The sequence below is a fragment of the Camelus dromedarius genome, chromosome 21 (genome assembly GCF_036321535.1).
Source record: "Camelus dromedarius isolate mCamDro1 chromosome 21, mCamDro1.pat, whole genome shotgun sequence".
NCBI classification, from domain to species: domain Eukaryota; kingdom Metazoa; phylum Chordata; class Mammalia; order Artiodactyla; family Camelidae; genus Camelus; species Camelus dromedarius.
Genome location: NC_087456.1, coordinates 6900335 through 6928285, shown reverse-complemented (window position 1 = coordinate 6928285; position 27951 = coordinate 6900335). Strand labels below are relative to the sequence as shown.

The following is a 27951-nucleotide window of genomic DNA, read 5'->3' as shown; positions in this document are numbered from 1 at the left end:
GATTGAACCCAGGACCTTGTGTATGCTAAGCACATGCTCTACCACTGAGCTATCCCCTTTCCCAAGAGAGCAGCATTTACATAGAGTATGAAGTACTGAGCTCTGAGCCACAGCATGCACAGCCATACACCCCTGGCTGATGGGGAGTCTCTGCCGGCTTACAAGGAGCCTTCACGTTCAGGGTCTCCTTGGACCAATAGGAACTGAAAAGACTGAGTCACCTGCCCCAGGCCACGTGGCCACAAGGGGCAGAGCCTGGAATGGAAACCCATTCTCTGACCGCCGTTCCGAGGCTCAGGTACCCCTGCCTCAACTACACCAGTAGTTTCTGTAGCCCAGGATCTAACCCGAGGCCCTGCCTTCACGGGGTCAGTGAAGGCTCAGTCAAGTAGCAGATGTGAAAGTGTGAACCCCTGTAAAGATGGGGGTTATTTTTATTTACTTATTTCCCATCTCAGTCCATCAAGGATCTTAGATGACTTAAAACAAAAGCACACCAGGGCTTAAAAAAACAAAGCAAAACAAAACAAACACCAGAGTTAGTTAGTGGAAAGTGCTTGGTGACTGGATACCCAGTGGATGGATCCCATGAAAGCTTTTACCCCAGTCTTAAGCATAGGTGCCCCCCTCTACTTCTCAATCCCCCAGAAATGGGAGTGATACAACCTTAGAGACTGAGAAAAGAGAACAGAAATGAATGACAGAAAAGAAAAAAAAAGATCTTTAGGGCAAGGGGACTCCTTTCAAAAATATAGACTAGCAGCCCTAGACTTTAAATCTACATAAATATCCAGCCACCCACCCCGTCTCCCAACTCTCAACAAGAACCCTTGTTTTGGCATTTAAAAAAAAAAAAAAAAATCAGCACTGAGAGTAATTCAAAAGCCCTCCCTTTTCTCCCCTGAGTGAGGCTGCATCCTCTACCCTTCCCCGCCCCCCACCCCCACCCAGCACAGAGCTCCAGCCTTAGGTGGTTTCAATGACCACTTCCTAGCCCTGAGCTTATCTTAACAGTCCTTTATCCCAGATCAGATCAGCTGTAGCTCAGGGATATGTTGTCATAGCTCCTACCACGATCACACAAACACACACTCTGTCTCTGTCAGAATTGAGGGGAGGGGACCTGGGAAGACCAGAGCCCAGCCAAACCCAAGCAGACAGGAAACCATCACTCTGGCAGCTTCCTGTCTTGTTTCATCCCACAGCAAATCCACAAAGAGGTCATGGGGCACATTTCAGGTTGAAGGAACTCTGACTTAGGGAGCTTAGTCTACTTGAGACTTGGGCCAATCAAGAATCCTCCCCAAGCCAAAGTATGCTGGCTGAGCCTTCTGTTTCTGGAGCCAGATTGCCTGGGCTCCAATCTGACTCCATCACTTGCCAGGTCTGTAATAAGCCTTCACGGGCAGTTATTTAATTTCTCTGTGTTTCAGTTTCCTCATCTGTGCAATGGGGGACATCACATGTTAGTACCTACTTTGTAGAGTTGTGGTGAGGATTGAGTTCATTCATACAGAGGCCAGCACACAGTAAGTATGTTTGCTGTATAAAAAAAGAATAATTCTCACCCACAGAGTTGCCAAGAGATGAGGGATAGTCATAGTCAATGAGTGGCAGAGCAGAGCAGGGCCTGGAGCCCAGGTTGCCAGATTCCTGAGCCAAAACATCATGCCAGTCTGGGGAGAGGGAACAGGGCTCCTGAAGGTCCTGTATTGAGAGAATTGGTTGCCAGGTGGGCAGAAGAACAAGTGTGATTGACATTTCTAGTTTGTCCCTATTTAAATACTGCAGAGAAGTTACAGCAGAGTTTAAATGGAACTCAGAGTTGATTTATCCAAACCCCTTTTTATCAGTGGGGAAACTGACCCGAAGAGAGAAGGTCCTTGGCCATGACCACGGTGTGGGTAGTGGTACAAGAGGAGCTGGAACCCAGGACTCCTGACTCCTGTCCGTCTGTGCGTGTTTTCCCTGCTGCTCCAGGCAGGAGACAGGCAAGCTCTCTGGCGTGGCCAGAAGAGCTAGTTTCTCCTTGGATCACATCCCTCCCAGGCCTGGCCTGTGAATAACCTTCAATTTCCCATTGTAATCGACAGCTTGGGGACTGTTTTCAGTGTTTGCAGCAGAGAATTCCCAAAATTCTTGGTAAGGCTTATTAGAATTTAGAATTTAAGTAGCTCACCAGTTCCATCTTGTTTTTCCAAGGTCCATTTGGGCACACAAGGCAGTGTGAGCCTTAGGGACTTGAGCGGTAACGTCAGACTGACAGGGTTTGCCTCCCAGCTCCATTATTCCTAGCTAGAACTGCGTGGTCTTAGACATGACAGTATACCTAAGATGCTTAGAACCAGGGCTGGCTCAATAAATGTTAGATAACATTATACCTATTACTGTAGTTGCTCAGTACATATTTGCTAAATGAACAAATGAATGAATGAACAAACAAATGTCTGGCTCACTGAAGAAACAAATTGCCTAAGCAGACCCCCACTTACGGTCACAGCCTTGGGCAGCCCACAAAACTTGCTAGGCTTAGTTTGGTCAGCAGAGGGCAGCATTGAGTCAAGCATCCCAATTTGCCAGAGATTTGCAGCATTCACAGCTCTCTCTTTAGACTCCCACCTCCCAATCTTGCTCTTCCAAAGAGCAGGTTCCACCAGCCCCTGAGAAAGGGAGGCCAACACCTTCCAGGCCATGTTGTCCGCCACCCAAGAGTGACTGCGGGCTGTAATTCAGAGCTCTGGGGAAGAGAAATATAATGATTGAGGTCTTAGGCAAAATGGTGGTAAGCTGATCCCTGCAGCCAGCAGCAGCCCTTTTCCCAGAGGAAAAGAAAGAGGGGCCCTATACTTGAGACTTGGGCCAATCAAGAATACTCCCCAAGCCAAAGGATGCTGGCTGAGCATGCTGTTTCTGGAGCCAGATTGCCTGGGCGTCTATACTGAGATAACTCCCAAGGCAGGAAATGCTCTAGGGCCTGGGAGACCCCCTGTAGCTCATCAGATCCAGAGAGTGCTCAGCTGGCCCTTATTTACTTCCCTGCCCCGCCCCTGCTACTCTGCTCTCTCGGCATCTCCCCTCACTCCCACCCCACCCACCCCACCCCTGAAAGTCTTTCATCACAGTTCACCAATTTCTACCCTCCCTTCAAGGTCTGACTGGCCTCCCTCCAGCCCCTGAGCCAGAATGACTCACCCTTTCAGCCCCACGTGGCATTTTGTGTGTGTGTGGATGTGCTCTATTTATTTGTTTATTTAAATTGAAGTACAGTTGATTTACAACATTGTGTTAGTTTCTGGTGTGCAGCATAGTGATTCAGTCATAAATCTATATATACATATTCTTTTTCATATTCTTTTCATTATAGGTTATTACAAAGTCTTGAATATAGTTCCCTGTGCTGTACCGAAGGACCTTGTTCCCACATGGCATTTTGGACCTGTCTTAAAAGCCTTCCCACTTTCTGTTTTGGATTATATGGTAAATTGTATATTTATCTTATTTTCCTTACTAAACTGTAAACTTGATAGCAGGGAGCTAATTCTTAGACAGTCACCCCTCAAGACTCATCTTCTTTTTCAGATGTACTTCCTTTTCAGAAGAACTGCCTTACCCCCCACTCCCCATCTCACCCCCAAAACACAGCCTTGGTATCCCTCACCTGCCCACACAGTAACACTCTGCATTTCACACATCACAGCAGTCCTTGCTCTGAGCCACGTTAACATCCTGTTTTGCTGATCTGGACCCACACAGACACACACACAGATTGTGAAGTATGTAAAGACTGGGTCAGATGCTTGTTCCTAATTGTCTTGCCAGTGAGGCACCTAGGAGGCTCAATAATGGTTATCCCCAGAGCTCTTCACACAGCCATCACCCACAGGGCATGCCCCGCCCCACCTGGACTGGATGGTGGGGCAGGAAGGATTGAAAGGGCTCAGCTCAGCCCAGATTCCTGGGCACATCCGGGCACATGACCCAGGAATTCCCCAATATCTGGCAGCAGCCAAGCCCCTGATGTAATCAGGTTCCCTGTCAGCTATTCTCACTCTGCAAGAGATCAGGTCTCCCTTTAAGGAATTTGAGCATTGAGTTTCAGCAGTTAAGATCACTTCCGAGTCTTATGCTATTCCTGCTCTGTGTCTGTTTGTCTGCCTCTCTTGCTTATCTGTGGTGGACAGACAGCAGCCAGGTCCATTCATCACTAAAGCCCTGTCTGGTAGTTTCTCGGGGGCCACCAGTCTGCATCTCAACTAGAACCGGCGAGATCTATTTTCTCTGAAGACTTTGGCTATCTGTGACTTGCCCTCCTAAATGGGGATTCACATTCTGGTCAAAGGAAGCTGAAATGGAGTTGGGGAAGGTCCAAGAGTGCAGAAAATTTACCCTTATCCTCCCCAGCCTCCCCCAGCACCCACCCTCCACCCCTGCCACATCAGTTTAGCTGGGAATGGATGGAAATCACTTTCGTCTTTAAATTTCACTGCATAGGCATGCCTTTGGTTCATAAGCATCTACTGAGCACCTCTTTTGTGCCTCGCAGTGGGCTTGGTGTTGGGGATACCGGGAAGAATCCATAGGAGTCTAGAGTAAGCTTGAAAGGAATTTTAGGCTCACCTGTATGATTCCTTCATCTTACTTATGAGAAACTGTTGATTCATCTGGCTAACAGTCTCACATCCTTCAGGTCTCAGCTTAAAAGGCCCTGTCTGCAAGAAGTTGCCCCAGGCCAACCTCCTCCTCTCGGGGTTGGGGGCTCCCTCCTGTTATACACCCCAAGGCCATTCTGTTCTTTCCCCATTGTGGACACATCTTCTTCTGTCTAGGATCTGCTTGTTTATTTCTCACTAGACTGAGAACTCTCTGAGGGCAGAGACCATGTCCATCCGGTCACCATCATATCCATAGGCCAGCATCCAGGGGGCACCAGTATTTGTAGAATGAATGAGTGATTGGTAAAAGGCACAGAAGTGGTTGGTGTCAGTCAGGACTAGAACTCAGGTCTCCTAACACTCAGCCCTGTGCTTGCTCTTATATTACCCATGCTTCCTCTTGAGAGCCTTAATCTATCTGGATGGCCTCAGCTCCCTGGGTGCCAGGAATGGATGCAGATCTCACTGGGAAAAGGAAATATCAGATCAGGGAGAGTGTCATCTGGGCCTCATTCTATTTTCACAGATGACCCAGAGCCACAGGGGAGGCCGATGGAGAGAAGAATGCCAAACTGGATACCACCTCCTGTGGCCTTCCAGACTTCAGGAAGAGGGGTTAGCTTCCTGCACAAGTGGGTTCTCTCCAGCCACAAAGGAGGCAAAGGGCCCCATTCTCCATCTGTCACTCACAATAGAATGGATCAAAGGACCGGCAGAAGGAGGAAAGTGGGCAGACACTAAATACAAAATCCAGTCCTGGAGATGGTGTCCGTCTTGATCCTCAGCATGCCCTGAATACACCGCTGGAGGCACCATCCTCCCAGGGCTTCTGGATCTCAGCTCTGCCAGTTTCTCACCAGGTGTGTGGCCTTGGGCAGAATAATACCCCCTCACAGGAATGGGCTACCGTGAAGACTCAAGGGGAGGTGGAGGGTATAGCTCACTGGTAGAGTGCATGCTTAGCATGCATGAGGTCCTGGGTTCAATCCCCAGTACCTCCATTAAAAAAAATAATAATAATACCTAAACATACAAATAGAAAGATAAACAATATGAGGCAGCAGAGGAATATCTCCCAGGCCAAGGCACAAGATAAAAATCCCAGAAGAAGAAATAAGTGATGAGGAGATAAGCAGTTTATATGAGAAAGAGTTTGAAGTAATGATGGAGAGGATGTTCAGAGAACTCAAGAGGAGTATAAATGCACAGAATGAAGTTTTTAGCAAAGAGTTGGAAAACATAAAGAATACCCAAACAGAGTTAAAGAATAAAATCACTGAAATGAATAACACACTAGAAGGAACCAAGAACCAAGACTAAATGAGGCAAAAGAACGGATCAGTGAGCTAGAAGACAGATTAGTAGAAATCACTACTGCAGAACAGAAAAAAGTAAAAAGAATGAAAATAAATGAGGATAGTTTAAGAGAACTCTGGGACAACATGAAGCACACTAAGATTCGCATTATAAGGGTCCCAGAAAGAGAAGAGAGAGGGAAGGAACCTGAGAAAATGCTTTAAGAGATAATAACCGAAAACTTCCCCAACTTGGGAAAGGAAACAGTCACCCAAGTCCAGGAAGCGCTGAGTTTCACCCAGGATCAACCCAAAGAGGTACACACTGAAGCACATAGCCATCAAATTGACAAAAATTAAGGATAAGGAGAAAATATTAAAATTAGCAGAAGGAAAGTAACAAATAACATACAAGGGACTCTCATAAGGTTATCAGCTGATTTTTCAGCAGAAACTCTACAGGCCAGAAGGATGTGGTAAGATATATTTGAAGTGATGAAAGGGAAAAACCTACAAAGAAGAGTATGCTATCCAGCAAGGCTCTCATTCCAATTTGATGGAGAAATCAAAAGCTTCACAGATAAACAAAAGCTAAAAGAATTCAGCACCACCAAACCAGCTTTACAACAAATGTTAAAGGAATTTCTCTAGTCATCAAACCATAAGAAAAGAGAACAAAAAGAAGTAAGAGAGAGAGAAAAAAAAGATTGCTTTGGCAGTTCGGGGTCTTTCATGATTCCATATAAATTTTGGAACTGTTTGTTCTAGTTCTGTGAAAAATGCTGTGAGTAATTTGATGGGAGTTGCATTGGATCTGTGGATTTGGGTAATTCAGCCATTTTGATAACGTTGATTCTTCCAGTCCAGGAGCACAGGATATCTTTCCATTTCTTTGTGACATTTTCAGTTTCCTTCATCAGTGTTTTACAGTTTTTGGAGTATAGATAACTTCCTTGGTTAGGTTTATTTCTGGGTATTTTGTTCCTTTTGATGCAATGGAAATGTGCATGCCACTTTTAAAATTCTAGTTTTTTGAAGTGGAAAAGAAAAGTGAATGAAGGGCTGCAAATGGCAAAACTGTATTCCATTATATATATATGCTGCATCTTTATCCATTCATCTATTGACGTGCACTTAGGATGCTTCCATATCTTGGCAATTATAAATAATGTTGCTATTAATAGCAAGGTATATATATATATATCTTTCTGAATTAATTCTTATTTTGTGGTTGGCTTTTTTTTTTTTGTAACTATGTTAAGTTTAAAAAGGTAAAGCTCTAAGGCTGAGAAATTAACAGAGCTTTCAATAGATGCGGAGGACCAGTGGACCAAAACCAGTGTTCAGAGCCGGGGGGTGGGCTGGAGCTGATAAACGCTCAACCAGTGGGCAGGGAAGGAGAAAAAGCACTAATTTTTATTTGACTTTCATATGTAACGGTTTCCTCTTGTAATCAATAGAGCAGCCACTAAAAGAATAGCGAAAGTTTATGAGACTACCAAACTGAATGAGGGAGAAAATGCAATATTAAAAAAATAGCTAATTCAAAATATCAATAAAGGAGAGATAAACAAAGCAGGGTGGATTAAAAAAAATAGCAATGTGGTAGGTCTAAACCCAAATGTGTTAGTAATCCATGTAATAATAACCATATGTAGCAGAGATTAAATATAAATCAAATTCTCTAACTTAAAAACAGATACAAAATACTGTATATAAAATGGATAGACAGCAAGGTCCTCCTGTATAGCACAAGGAAGTATATTCAATATCCTGTAATAAACCATAATGGAAAACATTATAAATCAACTATACTTCAATAAAATATATATATAAATAAAAATTAAAAAATTTAAAAAGCTAAACCTCTAAATGTTCTTAGAAACAATGAACAGTACATATATGTAAATTTTAAAAATATGTGCAGTATAATGTGTATATGTATTTACATGCAATACATTGTATATGTGCAGTCAAACTGTACAATTCTACATAATAAAACTGAAAAATGAAAATAATAATAATAAAAATAAATAAACCTGACTACTTCCCCCAAAGAAATAACTTTCAAGAGGTTTTTTTAATTAAAAAAAAGACTCAAGGGGAAATGTTCCTTTCTCCCCATTACACTCCACCTAGAGGGAGGAGCAGCTATGCGTGTTCTCATTTCACTCTCAATGACGCTAAGAATGGGAATTCTGGACCTAGGGATTCTGCTCCAGGCCTTAAACACCACGCCATACCTCATGACCTACGTGGCTCCAAAATTACAGAAAGGAAAACTTGGATGGGCAGTCATTTACAGGTTGAGGGACACAAGTTAAATAGTAGAAGTGTAATGTATTTTTTAATAAATCAACGTTTCCCTTTGGCTCTCTCCATCTCCTTCCAACACTTCATAAAGTCCACCACATCTTAAGGGACCCACTCAACCCTAGAAGCTGTCTTTGAAGCTGTCTTTGATGAAGATGTAAGAACTTCCTAGAACCGCATTTCTGGGATATAACTAAGGTTGATCTGATGGATGACTGGTGAACTTAGAACCCTGGAACAACTCTCCACCTCTCCTACTTGACTGGAGTCTGCCTCCATCCATTCCATCCCTCCTTCCTCCTTATGGTCTTCAAAAAGTGGTCAAGTGACTAAGGATTTTGGCATGAGAGAAGCAAATTACTCCAGAGAAATACTTTGGTGACTTCTTGTGCTGTCAGATTGTCCCCTGCTATCTGAACAGCACAGTGCAAGGACAACAGGTAGCTCTAACCAGGACCGAGAGACTTTCAGAGACAAAAGCAGTCCCAGGGACCTTCAAAGGTTCCGGACCCCAGGAGTACCAACCCGCCGAGTAGCCCCCACTGGTGCCCCCTATTCCCCAGGCCTCCCCTTCGAGCCCCCAGGTGGGCGGGGCTCCACTGACACCTTTCCCAGCCGCGCAGAGGGAGGAGGCGGGGCAGGGGACCGGCCAAGCCAATGCAGACGTCCCTGGTCACACGCAGCCGGCAAGCAGGCCAATGGGCGCCGGGGGGCGGGGACAGAGCCTCCGGCTCCGGGCGTTTATAACAACTCGGAATTCGGCGCCTCGTCGAGATCTCAGTCGCGGCTGTGGATTCCCGGGCTGGTTGTGGGTCAGGTGCCCCGGGCTCTAGCTCTCCCGGCGCAGCCGATTCCCCCTCCGCCCTCGCTCACCTCCTGCTTGCCATGGAGTCGTTGGCTTTCTCCCGGCGCCCCGGCCCGGCTCCCTCGGCCACCGCAGCCTTGACGGCGGAGGTCGTTCGGCCCCTGGCCGAGGGGCTCATCAAGTCGCCCAAGCCCCTGATGAAGAAGCAGGCGGTGAAGCGGCACCACCACAAGCACAACCTGCGACACCGCTACGAGTTCCTGGAGACCCTGGGCAAGGGCACCTACGGGAAGGTGAAGAAGGCGCGGGAGAGCTCGGGGCGCCTGGTGAGTGCGACTCCCTCTCGCGGCGCTGGCCGGCCGGGCTCGGGGCTTGGCCGCTGGCGGTGAGTGACGGAGGGTGGGCCGGGGGACAGTGCCTTGCTCGGTGGGGTTGCCCGCATTCAGTCTTTACCACGCTGAGGTTGCGGGTGTGTTGGCGGTCGGGGGTGCTGGTGGTGTCCACTTTAGATTTGTCCATGACTGTAGGGACAGTGGTCGTGGACCGGAGAACCCCGGCAACTCCAGAGTGTGATGATTACCAAATAAGCAAAGTGGGGTGCACAGGGGACGAATAGTGTCCTGTCTTGGGATGAGAAGGCTCCCTAAAGAAGATGGGACTTGGGTTGAATTTTGCTTGTTATAGACTATTCAACAGAGTGCAATGGAAAGAGGAAGTAGAAGGCACCTGATCTTAATAGGCGGTTAGTAAATTTGTGTGTAGTTGAATGAATAAATGAATGAGATGCCCGATTCCTCAACTCAGTTCTAATAGTCTGGCAGCCCAGCTTACTATGGAGATATCCACTCCACCCCTCCACCCCCAAGCCTGTGACATTTAGGTCCCTTCCAGCTCTAAGACTGAGTCCAAATTTTATTATGATAGGTTTTTAATTATGGGAAATGTGAAACCAGGCTCTGGTGCAAGGTCCACTGTGCTCCCAAATACCTTTGGGTTTGAGGGCTTTTCAGGTATATGTCCTGTTAATTTGTTGTGCACGTGTGTGTACAGTAGAAGTAATCTGTGGGACCTTGGGCAATTGACTTTTTCTCTGTACTCTCAGTTTCCACTTATGCAAAAATGAAGAAAACACGGCCTCCTTCACAGCTGCTATGAGGATTGAATGAGATACAACTATGAATTTAAATTGTTTCTAACAATAGATCCCACAATGAGAACTGATATTTATATCTGGAAAATCCAGCCTCAAAAGGACAGCGAATTTCCTAAAAGTTAACAAACTTGAGTTTAATGTGCATAGGAATCACCTGGTGCTTGTTTAAAATGCTTCTCTGGTTCCACACTGATTTTATTCTGAAGGTCTAGGATGGGACCAAATAATCTGTATTTTAACAAGTCTTTGAGAGTTAGGGATTGTTTTGTGAAGTCTAGTTGGGTGCTGATTATGAGACGTGCATGTGTGTGTGTCTGCAGGTGTGTGTGGCCATGGTCTGCCTTATCAGCGATGGCAGCAGTCACCTCCGCAGATTGTTTGCTTTTGCAGCCAGTAGCTGGTTTGAAATTCAAGAAGTCATTTCATTGGTGAAGGAGAGTGGATGCTGGAGAAAAGGAGTGGATTATGGCCCCATCAATAGGAGCAAGTATGTTTTTCCTGCTAACGCCTGGCACAGTCCCCAGTTGCCCGCTGCCAGGTTACAGCTATTGGGCAATCATGTACTTCCTGGTTTTCCTTTTCTTTCTCTTTCTATAAAGTGTGAGGGCCTGGTGAGGCTCCAGGCTTGAGACCCCTGGGCCCAGGCTTTGTCGGGGGCTCAACTGGAAAATCGCTGCTTGTGGCTTGTGGCTCGTGCCTCTTGTTGGGGTGCAGATTGGATTGGGGGGAAACTGAGGTGGCCTGGAAACTGAGATTGAAGTTCAGAGATCCCATCAAGCTCTTGACCTTGGTCGCTACAAGCGTGTACGTGTGTGTGTGTGTGTGTGTGTGTGTGTGTGTGTATTGGAGAGAGAGAGAGAAAGAGAGCTATATCATTGATTCTGGAATGAGATAAGCCAGCTTTCAGTTTTCAAACCTCAGTGGCTGTAGGCAGGGATTCCAGCTCTTATTACATCAGAACGGAGAGAATTCAGAAGGGAGGGCAAAGGGTATAGCTCAGTGGTAGAGTGCATGCCTGACATGCACAAGGTCCTGGGTTCAGTCCCCAATAACTCTATTAAAAAGGAAAAAAGAAAGGAAAAAAAGAGAATTAAGAAGGGGCTCCCTGGCCTCATAACTCTTGTCATATGCAGGGAACCAAGATCAGTGGGCATGGGACCTGTCCTGTAGCTCCTGGTCCATAGACCACCCTATACTTCAGCTGGGAACTTACTCAGGGTCTCTCTCCTTGAAGAACAGCTCTGCTGTACTAATGGTTTCTCACTTCTAGAGAGGAGTCTTCCTCCCTCCACCCCCATTCCTGCTTCTTCACTGTCCTGCCTGAAGAGAGACCAACCTGGTGCCTCCGGGTCTTCAGTTGGGGAGAGGGGCATGGGAGCAGCCCACGACCTCCCTCAAAATGAACTGAGACTGTTGGTGGGGACTAGGTTCAGAGGAAAACCTGCTGAGCGACTTCCATCCCACTTTCTCTCCACCACACTTCCCATTCCCAGCCTGCCTAAATGAGATTATCAGGGGCCAGACGGGATTGTCCGGAGGGAGGGGCAGGTGGGCAGGACTAATGGCTGCTCCAGGAGGGCATCAAAGGAAAAACAAATATTTGCTCTGGATCTTCTAGCCCTGAGTACATTCCTGATGTCCAGATGACATTTCCTTCTGTGCCTTTTGCAGCTCTCGTGACCACCCCACCCCCTAAAAAGAAAAACACCTGCTGGGGTCCCTGATACGGTGGTGCCCACCAAAGCTTTGGGGATGATCTGCATGGAATTCTTACCTTCAAGGGGGCCACAAGGCACTTGAAGGGAGTCCAAGTGGATAGTGATCTGGGGCCAGGGTGCTTCTGTCTCATTTATATATTGGATTACTGCGTGGGATTTCAAAATGTTTGAAAATGACTGATTCCTTCATTGACAGATGGGGAAACTGAGGCCCAGGGAGAGCAGGTGACTTGTCCTGTGGCTGGTGAATGGCATGCCTGCAACACAGGCACCTGACTCGACTACTCCAGGCACTAGATGACCAGTGCTGAGTTGGGAGTTGGCTTTGAGCTGAGCCCAGGCTTGCCTCAGTGTGTTTTGTCATTCCAACTGCTTTCTCTGACCGACTGCCTTTCCCAGAGCTCCAGGCGTGCTGAGGGTGGGAGGAGTCACTGGGAACCACCCCCACCCCTACATACACGCTGATTGTGTTGAGGGATCTTGGGTAGCTGAACTACGCTACATTCAAGGCTCTTACCTTGGCAGGAAGACTGCCCAGCTCAGCAGCAGACTGCAAGCGTTCAGACTCCTGGCTCTACTGCTTCCCAGCCTTGTGACTTCTCCGTATCTCAATTTCCTCATCTGTAGAGTGGAGAGTATAATAATTCATACCTCATGGGGTTCTTATAGGATTAAATAAGAATATATGTAAAGTGCTCAGCACAGTAGCTGACACCCAGTGTTATTATCCCAGGAAGGCTGGCTTCACTGGGGTCCTACCCTCCCTCTCCTGGAGTCGGGGTGGGGGGTGCCCCCATCCAGGTCTATCCTGCCCCAAGCAAGAGAATGGGTTGTGCCCAGTTTCCCTAAGCCAAACCACTTTGATCTCTGCTTTGTTCAAAGTCCCAGTCCCTGCTTCAGCCCTCGATCCAAAGAAGGGCTCCTGCCTGGCCAGCACCCAAAGGCCTCTTCTGCATGACGCTCCCCTCCCAGCTCCTCCTGCACCTGCCTGCTCAGCGGCAGGGAGGGAAACTCCGACTGCAGGCGACTCTTGTCCCTGGGCTCTGGCCAAACCACACAAGAGAGCTGGGCAGGGAAGTGCCTTGCCTGGTAGCGTGGCAGAGTGGGCAGGCAAGTGGCAAAGGGCGGTGGGCACAGCATGAGATTTAGGGGAGGTGGCTTAGACCCCCCCTCGGAGTCCATTCCTCCCCCTGCCTGGTTCTCTGGCAGGCTTGGTGGGATAGTGGCCACCCCGCAAGCCTATCCCCACTCTGCCCAGCTCAGGCCAGCCCAGCTCAGCTTCTCCTCCGTTATCTAAATGGGTCATCCTCCAGCTCCTTGCTCCGCCTCCCGGAGGCAGCTGCTCCATGAAAGGCCAAAGAGGAGTCAAGGGTCTTGGCTCCAACTCTGGGCGATAGCTATGACTAGAGATGCCCAGCTTGTACCCTGTCTCTTGGCACCTGAAACCAGTACCTCAAAATCTTCTTTTTCTAAGACCTTCTGCCTTCCTCTCCTGAATCCAGACTATTTTTCATCTGATTTCCTTGGGGGGCAAGGGGGGGAGGAGAGTAACCCCAGCACCCATCTCTCCAGTGTGTCGTGTATCTGTAAGTGGGATGAGGGTGGCCAGGGGCACTGCACAGCCTGGCCCAAGGCAGAGGGTGGGGCATTCCCTTCTCCAGGAGTAGGAGGCAGGGAGGTAGAGGCAGGGAGGTGCAGGCAGGGCAGGGCATCTGCAAGGAACTTCTGTCTTCTGAGATGATAGCTTTCTCCAGGCCACACCCCTCCATCTTGGATCCTGACTGCCTTGGTGTGTTGGGGAACCTTGGAAGAGCCACCTTTCTGGATGTCAATGTTTGCCACCTACAAAATGGGACAGGGAATTAGCCCTGCTGCCTTCCCAGTGTGCAGGGCTGCAGGGGCAAGAAAATCACTGGGCTGCTATCAGTAGAAATTTTGCTCGGTCAGGTTAACATGGATATAGCAAGCCCAGTATAATGATTCCTTGGCTCTCCCCTTCCTGGCATAGTAGCAGGTGACCCACTTCTGAAGAAGCTCAGCAGAGAAGACTAATGTTTAGAACGGAGCTCTTAGGTCCTGATGTGCAAATTTGTGAATGGTCTTTTCTTTCTGGCCTGTGCTCAAACCTTCTCTCTCTGGTTGCTGCCTCCACCCCAAAGGTCTTCCCACTTTGCCTTGGTAAACCCCACCCTTTTTTGGAGGAGGGGTAATTAGGTTTATTTATTCATTTATTTTTTTTTTATTGAAGGTACTGAAGCTTGAACCCAGGCCCTTGTGCATGCTAAGCATGCATTCTACCACTGAGCTATGCCCTCCCCTCATCCGCAAACCCTATTCTTCGTTCAAGTTCTAAGACAAAGTTTTCTCCCTGGGGTGGTTTTCCCTGATCCTCCAGGCAAAGGAAGCTCTCTGGAGCACCTGGAGCCCCTGGCCAGGAAGGGATCTCAACTGTCGTGTTCATCACACTAGACTGGAGCTGACTTAATTGCCAGTCCTACCGCTGATCCGAGGCCCTTGGCACTGGGACTGTCCGATTTTTGTCTGAATCCCCAGTACCTACCATAGTGCCAGGCACATAGCAATAGGCTTTCAGCAGATGTTTGGAGAATAAATGCCCTTTTTATTTTTCAGATGAGGACATTAAAACTAGCCAGACCAGTTAACCAGATCATTTAAGTGGCTGTCTTGAGTTGCATAGTACCAAAGGGGCAAATAAAGATTAGATCCCTGGGCTCTCGATCCACATCCTCTGAGCTGGTGTTCACATTTCTGTGTCATTGTTGTGCCCGGGTTTCCTGCCCCCTCTGGGTGGGAGTGGCCATTTACCGTAACATCTCAACTTGAATACTCCGGAGAATAAAAAGGATTTTTACTAATAATTATATGGGGTGAGCCAGGACTGTCTCCAGGCAGGCGTCCTCTGGCTGATCCATTCAGTGACTGTTTTCTTCTTCCTTTCCTCTAGTCACTATATTTTTATACTAGAGAATGATTGCTCAACTATCTTGCAGATGAGAACAAAGGTCCCTCAAAATGAGTTGTCATAAACAAGGCTGACTCTCCACCCATGCCTCGGAAGAAGGGCAGAAAATCTTATCTGGGCACTGATCCCATCAGTCAGGGATCAGCCCAATGACTTAGCCAATAAATATTTTTTTGTAATTTGTGTTAACTGGTAAACAATTGTTGAAGGCTTTCTGTATGCTGAGCCCCTTCTAGGCCTGAGCTGTTGCTGTGTCTCACGTACTTTAACAGACTCGCCAGCAGATAGTTAGAGGCCTGTCCATAGGGGCCGGCATAGGTGGGGGAACAGGTGTTAATCCCACGAGGGCAGTGACACATCACTCTTCTAGTCTGTAACCTGCTTGGGGACTGGTGGAGGCACGATGACCTAACTTGTTTCCTTCCTGGGACGTGTCAGCCAAGCTGTGGTCTCCTAAGACCTAACATAGCTGATGGAGGTTGGGGCGGTGGATAGGGGGCGGGGATGGGGGTCCCTGACCTAGCCCCCCCGAGGCCAGAGCATGGGCTTGCAGGAGGATGGAGCTGGCTCTTGAAGATTAACAATTCTGACTTAAAATCATAGGCTTCCAAAGGGGAGGGTATTTATTGCTCAGTGGTAGAGTGCATGCCTAGCGTGCACGAGGTCCTAGGTTCAATCCCCAGTACCTCCACTTAAATCAATCAATCAAACAAACAAACCTAATTACCTCCCCCACCAAAAATCAAATCAAATCAAATCAAATCATAGGCTTCCAGAGTTGAAAGAGACGGATCTCAGGGTTCAACTTGTATACCTTCTACCCATACAGGCAGGGACTCCTCTTTGCACACCTCAGATCCTTTTCATTTTTTTTTGAAACCTCTTTTCTTTTCCGCCTTGTCTTCTTTAGAGCTCTGTCCCCTAGCCTATGTTTACCTCATCGTATATGTTTGTGTGTACACAGTTGTACGTCAGAATATGCCTAATGTTTGTATAAGTGTGTGTCTTAAACTCTTAAATATTTCTCTTTCATTATCTAGGTATGTGGGTTTTTTTTTTTTTGAACGATCTATTAATTCAATTTTTACGGCCCTTTATCTGAAGAGCTTGTGGTATTTCATCTAGTGTCTGATTTTTAAAACAAAGAATTGAGAGAGAAAAGAACTAGTCCATAAAATCTCCCCTTCAGGGAGAGGAAAGGGCATGGAGCGGTGTTCGGGAACGAAGCTCCAGGTTGAATCCCCATAGTTGGAGGATTTAAGCCCCTTCCCCCATCCCCGCCCCCTGTCCAATTCCAAGCCAGGGGTTTTTCTGCTTAGCTCATTGGAGTGGTTTGGAGCAGAAGGGATTGGGGGGGGGCGGGGTGAAGAGGGCGCTGAGGTGCAGCCCGGCCCCTGCAGCTGCAGCTGGGCCTCTCCAGGGGCTTGGGCAGGAGGCTCCATGGTGACCGCCGCTCCCGCTGCTATTGTCCTCCCTGCCCTGCTCGGGGAGGGCCAAAGAGCCGGGCCTCCCCTCTTTCAGGGATGCAGCTCCAGGGGAGGAGCGGGGGCGGAGGGCACGCCATCCCTGGCCGGTTGCCGGGGTGACCGGGCCCAGGGCTTTGTGAGCTGCTCCTCTTACGGGATTACGGCTGTTCCGCATTCCTGTCCGAAAGGGACAGAGGCCCGCGTTCGGAGCCGGAAGCCTTTGTCTGCCTCCAGAGCCCTGTGAAAGGGGGGATTAGAGGCTCCACCCCTCGGGTCCCGGTTTCCTTTTCTCTGTCTCCTTTTGAACCTAGAGGGGAGGCAAACCCTCCTGGGAAATGAATGAGGCGCTGTTTTCCTCGGCCTGCGCCTTCAGATTTCTCATAACTTGCCTGGCTCCCATGAAGGGGAAGTCTTGTATTTACCATTTATGTCCTTGAATAGGACTTGTCAGGAATTGACCAGCCCTGTGACACCCCACCCCATCCCCGCCCAGCACCTGATGCCAGCACTGCAGCCTCCAAGGGCCCCGTGGCATTTATACGGTCATTTCACACAATTGGAGCGGGAAAGCACCTCTGACATCTTAGCCCAGCCTGTTTATTTCACAGAAAATAAAATTGAAACTGGGAGCGGGGGTGGACCTTGCCCACCAGGACAGCAGCAGAGCCTGGAGGGCCCAGGTCCGCTGACTCCCCACGCGATGCCTTCTCCATACACCACATGCGCAGTTGGTTTCTGTCACCCTCGCTGCTGAGTGCCGTGGAACAGGGCTGAGACAACCCCGTCCCTAGGAGTTTTGCTTAAACTGCTTCTTGGCAGTTCTTTCTCCATTTCCTCTTGCCTCACTCCACCCTTCCTGAACCCACCACACATACCAGCCAGAGAGTTTAATCTTTATATGGTTTTTGCACCTTTACAAACAATAGCAAAGCCCAGAGACTCTGTTTAATTGTCTAGTTGTTTGTTTGTTTGTTTGTTGCTGGAGGAGCGACATTAGTTACCTAGACTGAAGAGACTGGCGTTTTTACCATAACTTTTTTTTTTCAAGTATAATCGGTTACAATGTTGTGTCAATTTCTGGTTTACAACATAATAGTTTGGTCATACATATACATACATATATTCATTTTCATATTCTTTTTCATTATAGGTTATTACAAGATATTGAATATAGTTCCCTGTGCCATACAGTATAAACTTGTTTACCTATTTTATGTATATACAAATATATCTATATATCGAGGTATCTATAAATCTCGAACTCCCAGTTTATTCCTTCCCACCCCGTTCCCCCCATAACTTTTTTGTGATTTTTTTATGTATGTATGGTAAAACATATATGACATAAAGTGTACCATTTTAATCATTTTAAGTGTACAATTCAGCACATCCACAGTGTTGTACACCGTCACCACTGTGCATTTCCAAAACCTTTTCATCATCTGAAGCAGAAGCTCTGTACGTATTAAACAATAACCCGCTGTCCCACCACCCCCACCTCCAACATCCCCACTTCTGGTAACCACTCTCCTCCTTTCTGTCCAGTGCAGTTGCCTACTCTGGGTACCTCATGTAAGTAGAATTGTACAATATTTGTCCTTGGGCGCCTGGCCTCTTGCACTGAGCATCGTGTTTTCAAGGGTCATCTATACTGTGCATGTATCAGCACTTCACTCCTTTTTATGGCTGAATAATAGTCCATAAGATGAATATACCGTATTTTCTCTAGCCAGTCATCCATTAATGGGCATTATGAAGGAAAAAGTACCAGAGGCAGGATCAGATGGTCAATAGTGCCACCCCCTCTGTGCCCGTTAGTGACTGTGTGACTCTCTGAGCAGGTCATTTACCTTCCTTAGGAACCAGCTTCCTCACCTGGAAATGGGGTAATGATGCTTTCTGTGCCCACCTCCCAGGATTGTTGTGAGGGCTGGTTCACTGACTGCTGCAGTAATGGTTGTTCAGCGCCTACTGTGTGCCAGGCACTATGCTCGCTATCCAGTGGTGAGCAGAACAGGCCCAGTCCTTTCCTTGTAGTGGAATGTGGTAAATTTGCAATCATAAAGCATTGGCCTTACAAATGCAGGTTGTTGCCTACCTTCTGCATCTGTGGACTCTGAATAAGGTCATTGATCCATTCTCCTTCCTGCTACATAAACTGCACCTAACCTAGTGAGAGCCTTCTCTAGAGAAGGTGTTCTCCAGCCTCTCTGCCACCTGCCCCAATGAAGGATGGCGAGGCTTCTCTGGGTGCGCCCTGTGGCCTCTGTAGCAGCTGTAGGCACATCACCAGAATCAGGGCTCTCAGAGTGTCCTTGGGGACACCTTTACCTGCCAGACCTTTCTCCTCACTCTCTTGCGTTCTCTGTTCCCAGGTGGCCATCAAGTCAATCCGGAAAGACAAAATCAAAGATGAGCAAGATCTGATGCACATTCGGCGAGAGATTGAGATCATGTCGTCACTCAATCACCCCCACATCATTGCCATCCATGAAGGTACAGGGGCAGAGTATTTGAACCTGGGAGTGTGTGTGTGTGTGTTTGCGTAGGAGCAATCAGAACAGATGACACAAGGAAGTAAAAAAGACACAGGCTTAAGAGCAAAAGTTGGATTTGAAACCCAGCTGTATGACTTTGGACAACTACTTTAACCTCTGGGCCTCAGTTCCTCATTTGTAAAACGGGATAACCCCACCTACGTCACAAGGTTGGTGCAAAGATCAAAGTACAAGTCACCAAGTGCTCGGCATGTGCGAGGAATTCCACAGACTGTTGGCATTTTTGTTGTTAGGTTTTCCAGACTTGAACACTGCCTCCCCGAACCAATGAGATCCTTAGCAATCCGGGGGAGGCTGAAACATACAGAGACCTGCACCTGTCCCCGGTGCGTGGGTACTATTTTCCTTCATGCATCCCAAGAGCCAGACCTCCTGTCCTCTGAATCATTCCCCCATGGGGCTGGCTCCCAACTCGTCTCTTTCAGCCTCCTCTTGGTCTGACATCAGTGCTGGCTTTCCCCTCCAGCTACCCTGTTCCCTGCGACCCAGACAACAAAGTAAGCCAGAGAGGGTGATGTGGCAAAGAGGGGGAGCAGTCTCCCACACACACCTGTCTGCTTCCAGCCGTTACATAATATCAGTTAGACAGGAAACAAGGAAAGGCAGTAGCAGCAGGACGGAGGGAAGGGAGCCTGTGGCTTTGTCCTGGGTCTGATATTCCTGGTGGGAAGAAAGACTGGTCTCCTCTCTCAAGTTATGCTTATTGGATGACTCGGGGCAGAGCCACTGACATGGCCCCGTGACCTGAGCTGGTCCCATGGGGAGCCCAGGCAAGTGGCTCTGAAGGCGAATTGTATCTCTGTGTATTTCCCCCAGGGAAGAGTGGGCAGATGACAGAGGTATTGGTTAAGCCAGGCTGAGCTTGGTGATTGGGCTCCGTGTGTGTGTGTGTCTGTGTGTGTCTCTGTGTGTGTGTGTACACGTGAATTCCCCCTGACACCTCTATCTCCAGCTAGGTCTAGGAACTGAGCTTTGAAGCTTAGGATGTGGCTTCTACTTACTACATTTTCAGATTCAGCACATATTGGGATGTCACAGCTTAACAGTTAGTGTATCTGGCAGGGCTCCCCCAGATCCATCCCCTTCTGCCACAGCCTTCAGGAGTTTTGGGCTGGGACAAGGTTCTGGTCCTGGGACTGACCACTAACCTAGCTGCTCTCCAGAATGGGCCCTGGCTGGCTCCTGACCCCCAATTTCAGGGCACAAAGTTTGCACACAGCCTACAGAGATGTGGGGAACCACAGGGGTGGAGCCTCAGCTGGGCACCCCCAGCAGGCTGGGCCATGATGCTCCCCAGGGGGAAAAGCACAGTCCTCCTGGTCATGGATCCATTTGACTGGGAGCTGGTCCCTTGCTTGGAAGAAGCCTGCTCCCTCTGCTCCCCCTCATAAGCTAGACAGCAATCACGCTGGGGCTGGCTGAGCAAGCCAAACTCACAGGACCCGTCTGACACAAAGATGCCATGTCACCAACATACATGTTTTGCCACATACCCAGCAGAAGGGCCAGTTTGGGGAACCAGACATTGCCTACTTTTCCAGGAGGCAAGACAAGGCCTTGGGAGGCAAGAGGGCCCCTCCCACACATGGAGATGAGCCAGCTGGAGTAGGCTGACTGCCAGGACCGCAGCTGATCAATTAATCACCAAATAGTTAGATTGTTTCTGTGTACAAGGCCCTGGCTTGAATACTCTGGATGGGAAGTCAGAGATGTTAAAAGTGATGACTGTTTCAGCTCTGCATGGTACTTTGCAGTTTACAAATCACTTTCGTACACTTGTTTTCCTCTTCTAATCCTCAAGGCAGGCATTACTATGGACATGATTCTTCAAATCTATGCATGAGGGTGCTGATAGAAATGTAATAGTAGATACCATCTATTACGGGCTTGCTTGCCGCCGCTTGTTCAGCCAGCCCGAGAGCTGTCTATCACTTACTTTCATCTGTTTCTCACCCCAGCCCTGTGAGGTCGCTATTATCATCCCTTTTCAAGTGAGGAACTCAGGCACACTGGTTGAATAACTTGCCACAGTGTCCCGGCTAGTAAGTGATGGGACCGGGATTCAAACCCTAAACCTACATTCTTACTGATGTACCTAGAAGAGATTTGCCCAAGGTCACGGGGTAAAAAAGTGCTGGATTCTGAACCAGAGAACCTGACTTTTCATACTCATTCAGTGATGTCTCAGAATTTGCTGGGTAGTTTCAAGAATCCTCAAAAGCCTGAACTTCCAAGGAGAAGGAGGGTGGGCCTTGGCCTTAGCAAATGTCTCTAGAGGAAGGTCCTGTCTGGTTTGGGGCCAGGGAGGACTATGTGGCCCCCAGTGGGGAGCAGTGGGCTCCGGTGGGGCCTGACATTCCTGCCCTGCTCTGCCCCAGTGTTTGAGAATAGTAGCAAGATTGTGATTGTCATGGAGTACGCCAGCCGGGGCGACCTGTACGACCACATCAGCGAGCGGCAGCGGCTCAGTGAGCGCGACGCCCGGCATTTCTTCCGGCAGATCGTCTCCGCCGTGCACTACTGCCACCAGGTGAGCAGCCACCTGCCCCAGCCCTGTTCTGAGGGGCTGGTCCCTGGGGCTCGGGAGCCAGTTTGCACCAGATTCCATGACCTGTCCAGGATCACACAGGAAGACAGAAGCAGAAGCAAGACTCAATTCTGGATTCAGACTAGGGAATGTTGGTGTCTCTGGCTTTGAGTCTCTTGGCCCAGGATGGAAGGGCCCACGATGTTTTGTGCTATGTGCCAGTAAAGATGGGCATTCCCACCTACCTGTGCTCACCCCGACTCAGCCCCCTTTCTGCTTACCTCACTGTTCAGACCAAGCCCTCGTGTCCTCCCTTCCCTGGTGACCTTCTTGATTCTCCTCCCTCCCTCTTTCAGAACGGGATTGTCCACCGAGATCTCAAGCTGGAGAACATCCTCTTAGATGCCAGTGGAAATATCAAGGTGAGCCCCACCTCTTGTTTAAAGCCACTCCCCCACCCCTCCCCAGCCTGTCCGCACTGCCCCTAGCCAGGCATCTTGAAGCCCCTAGGTGTTCTAGAAGGAGCTGAGCAAAGCTCAGACTTATATATTAGTACTGGTACGGACCTCCACCATCATCCATTCCAGCACCTTATTCTATGGATTAAAAACTGAGGGAAGGGTGTAGAGAGCATGCTTAGCATGTACAAGGTCCTGGGTTCAATCCCTAGTACCTCCATAAAATAAATAAATAGATAGATAAATAAACCTATTCCTCCTCCCCCCCCCAAATGAGAAGAATAAACAAGACAGAAGCCTCTAAAATATATATGTATGAAAAAGAAAAGAAAACTGAGGCCTCACGATAAGGAATGACTTGCACAAGGTCCCATGGCTGGTGAGTGGCTGAGCCTGAGTTGGAACCAAACTCCTCTGACTCCCTGACCAGTACTCTTGATGTTCCCAGGCTGACTGGAGTCTAGGTCTAGGGTTGGCTTCTGCTCGTAACCTTGGGACTGGCAAGCAGAAGTCACAGCCTGAGCCCGCCCCACCTGCGTGCCTGCACAAACACACCTGCTCACACGCAGCCGCAGTTAGGTAGTCCTTTGGCACCTTTCACCACAGCAAGCAATGCGCTGCCAGCTTCCTGCTTTCTGCAGCTGCTGAATTCTCATGCCTAATTAGTTAAACTTAGGTCTGAGAAGTTCACGTTGATGTGGTAAACTCAGGTCTCAGGGCTGGCAGGGGGAGGTGGCAAGGGCTGGCCCCTGCAGGTACCTGGGAGGGCTCGGACTCTGCACCCGGACCCCTCCTCAGAATCCTTCTGAACCCAGGTCATAGTCCCTTCACAAGTGGCTCCTGACCTATGCCCTGAGGTGCCCTGGCACTGAGTTCATGCTCCTAACCAATTCCCGGAGCAGGTGGGGCTTGCTTTGATGTTGACCAGGGGGAGGGAAACCAGAGCCCATAAGCCCACATAACCTGGGCGGGCACGAACTTTCCCATCTGTACCAATCACCTGCCTCATTACGGGCTTCAACTGGTAACTGCTTGATAAGAGACCAATAAAACCATAAATGAAGGAGCCAGAGTTTATCAACAGCCCCACCCTGGGGACACATGGCCCTCTGCTGGGGATGGAGAGGTGGGGAGCAGAAGGCCAGTGGCCTCAGCCTCGGTTTAAGAATAGTTGGGGAAGGGTCTCTCTGAGGAGCGAGAAGATGGGCTTGGAGCCTCTCAAGCCCTCAGTATAAGGTAGCTCAGAAAGTCCCATAAGAAGAATCCATCTTCTGGGCTATAAATAACCATGGCTGTCATCTTTGTTCTGCCTTCCCTATGGCTTCTCAGCTATACTGGGCTGACCCCAGTCCACCACGTTCCTGCCCAGGTGTGGGCAGAGAGATGAGCCCCTTTGCTGGGAAGGGCAGCCCAAGCCCAAGCAGTGGGTTGCACGCTTCTGAGCACCACGGCATTGGCACAAGAGGCCGACTCTCCCCCTCCAACTGGTAGACCCTTCCTTCAGTCAATAAGTGGCCATCCCACCCATGGGTTACACCTGCGCTAGGAGCTGCAGATGGGGTGGGGGCGAGAGGTCAGCACAGGGAACGTGGCAGTAAGAGGAGATGGGATGGACAAGCAGGGGCAACTGTGAGCCATTGGAAATTGTAGGGGTTCATGGGAGAAGGAAATCTCAGGGCAATGGAAGGCTTCCTGGAGGAAGTGGGCTGGCAGGTGGGCTTGCTGGGTCAGGAGGATGTGTGCAGGCAGGAGACAGCATCCCTGGAGTGATGAACAAAGGTGAACAGTGTGAACAAAGGTGCCTGGGAAACAGCGAGGACCTGGTGGTGCCCCAACACACCTCTGCCTAGGCACTCCTCATTGGTACAACCTCCACAGGGTCCCCTCTTCCAGGGCCTGAGCTATGTCGGCGGTGCCCAGTGTTGGGTAGGGGTCATGGGCACCCTTCCCTCCTGCTGGGGCCTGGGTTTCCCCCGGTCTAGAGAGGGGCCAGCTGGGAGCTACAGAACAAGCCAGGCCTTGGTGTGACCCCTGCCCACGTTTGACCCAATCCTGCAGATCGCTGACTTTGGCCTCTCCAACCTCTACCACCAAGGCAAGTTCCTGCAGACGTTCTGCGGGAGCCCCCTTTACGCCTCGCCAGAGATCGTCAACGGGAAGCCCTACACGGGCCCAGAGGTGAGTGTCGGCCCTCCTCCACCAGCCCGTGTCGGCCGTTCACTGGCTTAGATCCACAGAGACAGGTGCGCTAGTTCCCTAGTTACTCCCTTTCTCAGAGCTCAGAACTCACCTCCCTGCCAGAGGAGTGCCAGGCCAGGTCTCTCGCTGAGAGAGGCAAAAACTGGAACAAGAGTTTGAGTCTCTTGCTCCCAGTCTGGTTGTAAGCCCCTCACTTTCCAAGTTCCCATTACCTTTCCCAGTCCCCAACCAACCTCCCTGGAGAGGTGATGTCTGTCACAACCATCCACTCCTGGCCCAGAGGGATGACCTTGTCACTGACCTTGTGTTTGTGGCTGCCCCTCCCAAGGGGAGGCAATTGACTACACCTCTTCCCATGAACCTCAGTCTCTTCTGCAGTGTCACCCTCTCTGTCCCTGGGTGCGAGAAGGAGGTGGTTCTCAAATGCACTGAGCTCTGAGTTCTCCAAAGTGTGCCCTCCTTTTCCCATGGTATTGAATGTGAGGCTGGAAGCCCTCCAGCCTGTGGCATGAGAACATTCTTGATGACTCCCTCTCTCTCTCTCTGTCTCCTTCTCTCTCTCTCTCAGGTGGACAGCTGGTCCCTAGGTGTTCTCCTATACATCCTGGTGCATGGCACCATGCCCTTTGATGGGCAGGACCATAAGACGCTGGTGAAACAGATCAGCAATGGGGCCTATCGGCAGCCGCCCAAACCCTCCGGTGAGTGAGCGTATGGGTGTTCTCATCCAGGCCCGGGGTGTCCTTTGCTAATTTCCACAGCAGGAATTAAACAGTGACAGTAAAATGAAGAGAGCCACCCAGAGAGATGAGGGTAACTTCCACCCCACCTCCTGCTGTCCTCTCTCTGCCTCCTGTGTCTGTGACCTCAGAGGAAGGAAGGGGTAGCTCTTCCTTCCTTTATGGGCATACTTTATTATATTTGGGAAGTGCTTCCTAAGGTCTAACTTAGATCCTCTTTGCTCCAATTGTCTCATTTCCTACTGCTTTTGTCCTTGTCTTTAGAAATCTTTTTGTCCCCTCAGGTACAATGTAGAAGGCAAGAATCAGGGTGTGAGAACCTTGGTTTACTCTTGAGCAGTCCCTGCCCTCAGAGGGTTGCATTTCAGGGCAGCAAAGGAGGATGCACACTAACATACAAACCTGGCTAACAAAGGGGCCGTGGTCCTGAGGGGCTGAGGGGCAGAAGCAGACATTGGCGGAGTCAATCCAGGAAAGCTGGAGACTGTGGGGAGCCGGCCTGGGCTGTGGCGTGTGTGGAGCCCTGGTGGGAGTGGACCTGTCTGACACAAGAGTGAGCCGTGTCTTAGCACGAACGGGGGTCAGCCAGTGAGAGGCGGGCTGTGGGTGCCCATGCTCGTGGCTACGAATCTGAATTCCCTCTCTTTCTTCTAGATGCCTGTGGCCTGATCCGCTGGCTGTTAATGGTGAACCCTACCCGCCGGGCCACACTGGAGGATGTGGCCAGTCACTGGTGGGTTAACTGGGGCTACACCACCCGTGTTGGAGAGCAGGAGGCTCTGCACGAGGGAGGGCACCCGGGCAGCGACTCTGGCCGGGCCTCCATGGCTGACTGGCTCCGGCGGTCCTCCCGCCCTCTCCTGGAGAACGGGGCCAAGGTATGCAGCTTCTTCAAGCAGCACGCACCTGGAGGTGGGAGCATCACCTCCAGCCTGGAGCGCCAGCATTCGCTCAAGAAGTCCCGCAAAGAGAATGACATGGCCCAGACTCTCCAGGGGGACCCAGCTGCCAACAGCTCCCCTCGCCTTGGCAAGGGCACCCTCAAGCTGCCGAAAGGCATTCTCAAGAAGAAGGCGTCGGCCTTCTCGGAGGCGCCAAGGGAGGACCCTGAGCTCAGCCCCGTCCCTACAAGCCCAGGACAGGCTGCCCCCCTGCTCCCCAAGAAAGGCATCCTCAAGAAGTCTCGCCAGCGTGAGTCTGGCTACTACTCGTCTCCTGAACCCAGCGAGTCTGGGGAGCTCTTGGATGCAGGGGACGTGTTTGTGAGTGGGGATGCTGTGGAGCACAAGCCCCCACCAGCCTCAGGGCTGCTGCTCCATCCGAAGGGCATCCTCAAACACAACGGCAAGTTCTCCCACACCGCCCTGGAGCTTCCCGCCCCCGCCACCTTCGGCTCTTTGGATGAACTGGCCTCACCTCACCCTCCAGCCCGGGCCAGCCGCCCCTCAGTGGCTGTGAGTGAGGACAGCATCCTGTCCTCTGAGTCCTTTGACCAGCTGGACTTGCCCGAGCGGCTCCCTGAGCCCCCACTGCGGGGCTGTGTGTCTGTGGACAACCTCCTGGGGCTTGAGAAGCCCCCCTCAGAAGGCCCTGGAAGCAGAGGCCTGAGGCGCTGGCGGCAGGACCCCTTGGGGGAGAGCTGCTTTTCCCTGATGGACTGCCAGGAGGGGACAGAGGCCTGCCAACAGGCACTGGGGGTCTGCTCAGAGCTCAGCTGAGGGTGGGGGGCATCGCCCCGCCGGGGCAGGCTCTAAGATGCAGCTGGCTGCACCCTCAGGGGAGACAGCCTTCTTCCCTGCCACCCAGGACCAACATCCCAGCCCAGAAGGCTGAGACGGTTTGCAATCGAGCCCTGGGGAGGGCTGTACGTGGGGAGTGGGCAAGTGAAGTGCATTGAGGGTTCAATGTCTTCAGCCCCATCCAACCAAGAAGATAGTAGAGGGAAAAAGAGTAGAGAAGTAGAGGGGCAGGCCCGTGGCCGAGTCCCCGTTGTCTGTTTCTTGTACACATAGTAGGGCCACAGAGATCTGGAAAGAGCGCTCTCTTAGCACTCATCTCCTTTATTGTAATGAGTAAGTTTCCTGCATGGTGCCTTCCTGCCAAGGTGGGGGTGGAAACTCTTCTTTCATTCACACATACATTCCCATCTCCACCAACCACAAACTGAAATGTGGCACCCCTAACACCCTGGGGTGTCCTGGGAATGGCCTCCCAATGCCTGCCCTTCCTTACTTACCTGAGCAGTAAGAGAACGCAACCTCTTGTTTCCTCAAAGGTTCTCTCCCCTTTCCCCTCCTCCAAACCTGGCCCAAGCCTCCTGGAGTCGCTGCTATGAATCTAAAGGACTTGAAAAGGCTCAGGCTGCTATTGGACTTCATCTCAAGGGGCCCAGATGCCGCTGGACCCCACCTTGGACCTCAAAGACTGAACTTCTCCGGCCTCCAAGCTGCTCCTGCTACTGAGAATGGCCATGTCTATTTCTCTGGGTTTTCAGGGCCCTAGAATGTTCTTATTTATTATTATATTTTCAACACTGTTTTTTTAAAAAGTGAGCCTTCTATCTTCGATAATGTGAATACTATGTTCTGGGGAAATCCACTGTGCCATCTAAATGTTGTGCAGAGAGACACAGTTTTGCAATGATTCTCTACTGATTAAGGGGAAGCGGAGGGGGAATCTTTTATAAATCTACATATCCCATTATACTGTCTGCAAGTGGTGTCTGGCCCCCTCACTCCATGCCCTGATTCTGTCTACCTGATGGTCCCTCTTTCCTTCTGTGGGTAGAAAGAACCATCCCATTAAAAACCAGAATGGTGATTGGAAAACAGCCTCTGTGGTTCTGATTGGGGGGTGGGGAGGTGGGTGCAGATCTTTGAGTTTTCTCTTAACATGCACTCCCCTGGTCTGTCATGGCTAGAGAATAGAGAACCTGCTTAATACAAACAAAACACAACAAAAATCTAGCCCTTAACTCCAAAAGGCTCCCCGTTATACCTCCATCAGCAGTTCTCCCCTTTAAGCACACAGGTGGGAAAGAGCCCTGAGCTGAGGATCCCAATTTGCTCTGGGGTTAGCACTAAA

The 27951-nt window shown here is 49.8% G+C and overlaps 1 protein-coding gene across 2 annotated transcripts; it reads left to right on the top strand.

Moving 5' to 3' along the window:
• The first annotated feature begins 9016 nt into the window (after window positions 1–9016).
• Window positions 9017–27695, top strand: NUAK2 (NUAK family kinase 2). 2 transcript variants are annotated; one of them, XM_010991370.3, is made up of 7 exons: window positions 9017–9391; window positions 18761–18881; window positions 21322–21473; window positions 21827–21892; window positions 23987–24106; window positions 24696–24828; window positions 25522–27695. In XM_010991370.3, exons 1-7 carry the CDS (start codon window positions 9146–9148, stop codon window positions 26583–26585), a joined length of 1902 nt encoding a protein of 633 aa, XP_010989672.2. In that variant the 5' UTR covers window positions 9017–9145; the 3' UTR covers window positions 26586–27695. The 2 variants fall into 2 exon arrangements, with proteins under 2 accessions (XP_010989672.2, XP_031294583.2); XM_031438723.2 differs by lacking the exon at window positions 9017–9391 and adding an exon at window positions 9486–10705.
• Window positions 27696–27951: the final 256 nt, after the last annotated feature.